Source organism: Durio zibethinus, chromosome 7 (assembly GCF_047325235.1).
Source record: "Durio zibethinus cultivar Kanyao isolate XHJ-2024 chromosome 7, ASM4732523v1, whole genome shotgun sequence".
Classification (NCBI taxonomy): Eukaryota; Viridiplantae; Streptophyta; class Magnoliopsida; order Malvales; family Malvaceae; genus Durio; species Durio zibethinus.
In genome coordinates, this window is record NC_143168.1 from 17824227 (window position 1) to 17830713 (window position 6487).

General features: G+C 30.8%; 1 protein-coding gene across 2 annotated transcripts; it reads left to right on the forward strand.

The window, feature by feature from the left end:
• The first annotated feature begins 2180 nt into the window (after positions 1–2180).
• On the forward strand, positions 2181–5431 carry LOC111276875 (uncharacterized). 2 transcript variants are annotated; one of them, XM_022862806.2, is made up of 4 exons: positions 2185–2631; positions 2764–2817; positions 3952–4077; positions 4944–5431. In XM_022862806.2, the coding sequence occupies exons 1-4, from the start codon at positions 2263–2265 to the stop codon at positions 5121–5123; spliced, it is 729 nt and encodes a 242-aa protein (XP_022718541.1). In that variant the 5' UTR covers positions 2185–2262; the 3' UTR covers positions 5124–5431. The 2 variants fall into 2 exon arrangements, with proteins under 2 accessions (XP_022718543.1, XP_022718541.1); XM_022862808.2 differs by lacking the exon at positions 3952–4077 and having other exon boundaries at positions 2181–2631.
• Positions 5432–6487: the final 1056 nt, after the last annotated feature.

The following is a 6487-nucleotide window of genomic DNA, read 5'->3' on the forward strand; positions in this document are numbered from 1 at the left end:
TGATTATTCTTGGTTAAGACTTTCAATTTTTTTGCTTATCTATTTATATGTAAATTTTAAGTTTTGTGTTTTTTGGGGAATGTAATTTTTGCTATTAGAAATTGTATCAAGTATTAAACAAATAATCAATTTTCATTCGGCAGCCACTAGAAACCTAAAAACTCAAGACAACTATTAACAAACCTAGAAACCTAGATACAAATCTAGCACCCACTAGAAAAACTCACAAATTTCAAATTCATCCTAAATTACTCATATAGAGTAAACCCACAAAACAAATACAAAATCCACATAATAGTCACAATAACTCATCAATAAGGATATTTTTTCTGTGGGTTTCGGTTTAAATTTTTTAAAAATTTCTTGGTTTTTAAAATAGAGACAAAAAAAGAAGCCAGAGAAGATCGACTAGCAATACATGCCATAATAATATACTTTTTCAACATTTGATCCCCCACTTGTTGACCATTGTGAAGAATTCATGATTCCAACCCAATTTTTGTTTGAAAAGTCTGAATATGAAAAAAAGCAAACAAAAAAAAATTTTGGGGAAAAAGTTAAGGTTTATTGATTAGGCGCTAATGGCATTAATGAAAACTAAGAAAATGTCACAGATACACAACTCAGGTGATTGAGTGTTATTTTTTAAACTTTAGGGTATAAACTTAAATCGCATTAAACGTTAAGATATACTTATGTAATTTACCCTTTTAAAATTTATAATTTTTTAATAAAACTTTTGTCTTTACACTAAGTAATAAAAATTTCTAATAAAGTTTCATTTTTTTTGTAATTTCCTTAAACTTTCATTCTCTCTCTTCGAAACTCATTTTTGGAAAGTTATATATCTTGTCGTAAATCAATTTTCGTAAGTTGTATAATTTATCAGATATGGATATCCAAAAACTTGTGAGAAATCGTAATTAAATAATTTCACTCATAAAAAATTTTGGAAAAAAAAGGGTGAAAAAAATAAAATGGGGTTTTCTTTCAAAAATATTCATATATAAAATATCAATTTTATCTTTTAGTAAATTATAATTTTGCTCTTTTTACACCTCATATTGAAGGCTTTTGAAAATTTATTTCTAAAAATTTTAGAAGGTTATTGAAAATTCATTTTTGAAAAGTCTTTAAAACTCTATGAAATGGATTTTCAAGAGCTTTAAGTCTCTTGAGAATCCATTTTCAAAAAGTAAGAATTTGACAAAAAAAACTTTATTCTCCATTTACACTTCATTTAATGTTGAAGGCTCTCGAAAATATATTTTTGAGAACTTGAAAAGGCTCTTAGAAATGGATTTCCAAGAAGCCTTCAAAGCTCTCGAAAATTTATTTTTGAAAAATACGATTTTGACAAAAATATTTCATAAGAATCTTAATTTTCGCATGATTTAAACCAGATTAATGAAAAAAATCTCAAAATCTTATTTACAATGAATGAGGTACTAAAAAAATTTGTGATTTAGGGGTTAGTTTAATGATTTTAAGGTTAAGTTTGGATTGAAAGTGAGAAAATAAAGAAGAGAGTGAAAAAGATATGAAAAGAAATGTGATGTTGTTAAGATGTAATGTATTTAAAAAAAACAAGAGAATTATATTTTAAATGTAGGTTTATTTTTCTTCCTCCCAACTATGATACTATTTCTTTTTATGCCTTTTCTATTTTTTCTATATTATATATTTTTTTTGCTTTCTAATCTACACTAAAACATCCTTACACTTAATAGCTTTTATCCTATCTTTGTTTTTCATTTTTTTGTTATTTTATTTTTTTAGTTTTTCTACATGATTTTAAATTTTAATTATTATTTTAATAATTTTTTTGTTATTGAATATTTTAAATAATTTTTAATACTTAAAATTTTAATTATTATTTTAATATAATTTAATAAATGTCAATATTTTAATTTAATAATTTTTTAAAAGTTTAAATGTTATATAACATTAAAGTACATATAAGCAATAATTTGTTAGTTTCACTTTTATATTAAAGTTTTTAATAATTTTTTTATACAATTTACCTTATGGTTAATGCTGCTTTTAAATTCAAATATATATTTTAATAATATTTTTAACTTTATTATTATAATAATTAATTTTACTTTTATCCAATCTCTTCAATCTCAACAAGCCAATCACACCGCTCATATAAATGGATGTAACTTAAGTGTTAAAAGTCTATAATATAAAAGGATAAATAAAAGGGCACAATGGAAAGTGAGAAAAACAAAAAAATAATCATCGTCTGAGATTCTGGGTATGGCCACAGCTCTGCCATCAACGGCATGGCACTCAATAAAGCTTCAATCGCAGGCTCCGCTTCCTCAGAGACGGCGTCCCTTATTAGTCCAATCCTTTAGGCGAAGCGACTTCGACACCTTCGCTCGGCGGATGGCCTCGGGTGAGGCCTGGAAGGAAGCCTGGCGAACCGCCAACGACGGCTTCGAGCTATTCGTCTTCGAAACTAAAAAGACTGCTGAACGTTTAGACCGTCAGTACTCCATTTCCCGCCGGCTCTTCTCCGTCGCCCGATCAGCAACTGACCGTGCTCGTGAGATCGATCGGGAGTTCGAGATTGGACCCCGTTGGAGGACTTTTTCTATGGATTTTAGTAGAAATTGGCCTAGGGTTCGTGTTTTCTTTTATTTCTCATTCAAATTTCAGTTATATTTTTATTTTTATTTTTATTTTTATAATTTGGAAGCTTTATACTAACTATTTTTCTCTCTTTTTGGGGGATTTTATTAATATGGTTTACAGTACAGGAAGCAGCTGAATGATTTCTTGGATACTCCATTGGGAAGAAGTTTTGCTGTAAGTAACATTAGGCCAAGTATCAAACTTTTCTTACTTTAATTAGTAATTTTTATATCTATGGGCTCCCTTTCCTAATTGCTTCTTAGAATACATTTTTTCATAAAGAAAAAGAAAATAGTGAAATCAAATGGATTTGATTAAAAATGTATAAGTGACCATGATGCAAGGATTTATTCAAAGATCATTGTTTTGTTTGCAAGTAAATTCATGCATTTTACTGTCTATGAAAGTTTTATTCTTAAATTTTTAATTTCTCAAAACTTTTCATTGCAATTTACATCGTAGTGCATGATTTGCTTTTGAAAGTAAGAAAGCAAAGCCAAAAAGTAAGTAGCAAAAGTAAAAGTTAGACAGAGAATTAGCCAATGCTTGTTTTTTTCCTTGTGTTCATGCATCCACCTTCCCCACCCCATTTTTCTTTTTTTTTTTTTTGTGGGGGGGGGGGGGGTGTTTAAAAAATGATTCTGTTGTGAGAAAGTAAATTGTTAACATGTGCTGTTGCAGGTGGGGGTTGTTTACCAATTGGTGAAGTCAAAAACTCTTTAAAACCTATACTGTAATTTGCACTATCCAATATCATGTTTTTGTTGCCTGTATCTAATTAAAGAGGATGAACATTTACATATGTTAGCGGATATCTGACATCAGTTGTCTTTGGGGTTTATCTTTCTTTGTATCCAAGTTGAGCTTCAACACCTATTGTGCTTCAGGTTGAAAACTTCATATGCTCTAGTTGTTTTGTTGCCTTCATTTTGGAAGTCAATGTAATTGGCCTATTATTCTCAATTGTTCTATCAGGCCTACATCTAAGGGAGAGTGTTATGCGGTCTTACATGTGATGTCAGTTGTATATGGGTTTGTATAGGTGGCCTTATATTCAAGTTAGGTCACTTAACTTATTATTAATTGGTTACCGGTAAGATACCTATGACACCCATTCTGAAATACTTTTTGCCTAGAAATTTAATCTTTTCAAGGTTTTTTCTTCTATGCAGAGAAAATGGGTCATTGAATTTCTTTTGAAGGTTTTTAATCCGGAAGTGCTAGGATCCAAATACATTGTGTGCATTGGTTATAGATCATTTGCTAGTTCATTTCATGATAATAAGAGTTCTTTTTATCTGCTTGCAGACAGTTTTCTTCCTTTGGTTTGCATTATCTGGTTGGCTGTTTCGATTCTTAATATTTGCCACATGGATACTGCCATTTGCTGGACCTCTTCTCATTGGAACTGTTGCCAATAATCTTGTTATTAAGGTATTGGTTATTGCTATAACATGGCACATAAAATGCAGGACATAACTGATGACTTACGTAACATATATGTTCATCTTTCTTCATAACATGATTTTATTTGTTTACTTTTTATCCCTTTTTACCCTGTAAAAGGTGACTCTAGGTAAGTTCTGTTCATAACATATGGAACCATAGGATCAAAATAAAAGTATAGTCATGTATGTGATTCTTTAGTTTTACTTTGTTAGTATATGAACTAATATTTTACTTGCTATTTTGATGGTTACATTTAAAATTGCTTCGACATGGTTGTTTAGGTGCAGAATGGTGACAATGGATGTTCACAACTTCGAACGTCTCTTTTCCTTCTTGTTGCTACCATCCTTATGACTTGAGTTTGTAGGAAGATCTTCCTTCTAATAACATTATTAGCTTGGTTTAACTATGAGGAGTAATATGAAAATGAAATGTAAATAGTAGAATTAGCCATTCTTTTGTGCTTGATGTCAATTGTTAAGACCTATTAATTAGGTTTTGTTTATAGAACTCCATTTCCTGTCCTCTTCCTTTTATATTTTTTGGTTTCTTTTTCCGTGGATTGGATTAATAAGTTCTTGGAAATGTGGAGCTTTTAGGGCATAAGATTGTGTTAGTTTAGTAGAAGATAATAAAAAATATGGTTGCAGAAGCAAACTAGGGTATTTATTCTAGACTTCATCCCAAATATTTTTTAAAATTTTTGGGTGTGCTTGTGGCTTGGTTTATGGCAATGTGCTTTGTAGTGTTTTATGTTCTGAAATCCATGTGTTACCTTCTATCAACTTTTATTTTAGTGGGTAAACATTATTTAAAATGGCTTACTGGCCTTTTTATGTTAAATTGGACAGGGTGCTTGTCCAGCTTGTAATAGACAGTTTGCTGGTTATAAAAACCAAATAATACATTGCGCGAGCTGTGGAAACATTGTCTGGCAACCAGAAGGAGACTTCTTTGGCAGAGATAGTAGGGACTCCACTTCAAGAAAGAAAGAACCTGAAATTATTGATGTTGAGTTTGAGGAGAAATGACAAGATGTTTTCAAAATATACAAGTGATCTTTCACTTTTTATGGAGTCAAAAGAGACCGAAAGACAATTTTTGATCATTTCTTCTGAGATTTAATTTCTTTGAAAAATTCCTCTTGCTTTTAGTGCCTGTATTGTATAGTTCATTCTCAGTTATAGTCCCTTACATACAATAAAGAAAGAAGATGGTAATCTTTTGTGCATAGAGAATGTTTCATTTCATAAGGTCTAGCTTGTAGTTTGAACTCTGATGAAACCGTCACTGTTTCACAAATGCTTTCGATTTATATAAGAATTTTTGTTTATATTGATTCAAGCGGCAAAAATAAGCAGGAGTGGTCAATGTGTCACAGAAGCACTTGTCTTGTTTAAATGTGCTAACTATTAAGCTACACAGTTTGCCGCATTCCAAATGCATTCGAAAACAGTGCAGTGTTTGCTTTTGCAAATAAGTAGATCAAGGCACGTACTCTACTTTTTAGTTTAATGATAAGGTAAATAGGTTCATGTACTATAAGGTAAACGATGTCTGACTGTTTTCATTATCTATCGGGAAATAAAAAAAGCTGTGACTCGACTACATGCGTTTTTTATTTAATTATAGTAATTCAAAAACTTATTTCTCAAAATATAGTGTTTTTAATTTTATTTTTTAATTCATAATGATTTTTGCCATGTCATCATTTATAATAATTTCTTATTGATTTTACAAAAATAAAAATAAAAATAAAAACAATGTCTCTTTCTCAATAGCTTTTCCAGGAAGAAAAGCAGTCATATCCATATCCAATATTTATTCTATGCCTCCAATACTTTCATCATTTCCATTTTTTTTTCTTACCAACTTTCATCATAACCAATCTGATTAGAACTTTTCTTTAGTAAATAACAGTTAATTCCATAATCTATGTATATAATATACTCGTAAAAAGCTCAGATACCAACTTAATGATTTACTGGAAAAGGAGGAGACTTACTGGTCACGGCGATCCAGGGCTGCATGGCTTCGTGAAGGTGATAAGAACACCTCTTACTTTCATGCTCAAGCGTCAACAAGGAGGCCGAAAATTTTTATTAGGGGGCTGGAGGATGAAATGGGAGTATGGTGGGATGATGAGGCAAAAATGCAGGAGGTAGCGGTCCAATACTTTAAGCAGTTGTTTAAGACCCGAAGGCCATCTAGTTTTGAGATATTCTTGTGGCAGTGGATAGTGGATACTCAAGTCACAAGCGAGATAAACAATTTTCTCCTCGCAGATTTTAAGGTTGAGGAGATCCGGGCAGCTGTTAAGCAAATGCCCAGGACCTATTGTACGCCAACTCTATTCTTTCAAAAATTTTGGCCCATTGTTGGTCTTGATGTTACT

What these genes read in the sequence shown, in the direction of transcription:
- LOC111276875 (XM_022862806.2), top strand. Translation starts at nt 2,263, where the DNA reads ATGGCCACAGCTCTGCCATCAACGGCATGGCACTCAATAAAGCTTCAA. An exon ending in TTAGTAGAAATTGGCCTAGG is followed by an intron (nt 2,632 to 2,763) that starts GTTCGTGTTTTC and finishes TATGGTTTACAG; the next exon opens with TACAGGAAGCAGCTGAATGA. An exon ending in CCAATAATCTTGTTATTAAG is followed by an intron (nt 4,078 to 4,943) that starts GTATTGGTTATT and finishes TAAATTGGACAG; the next exon opens with GGTGCTTGTCCAGCTTGTAA.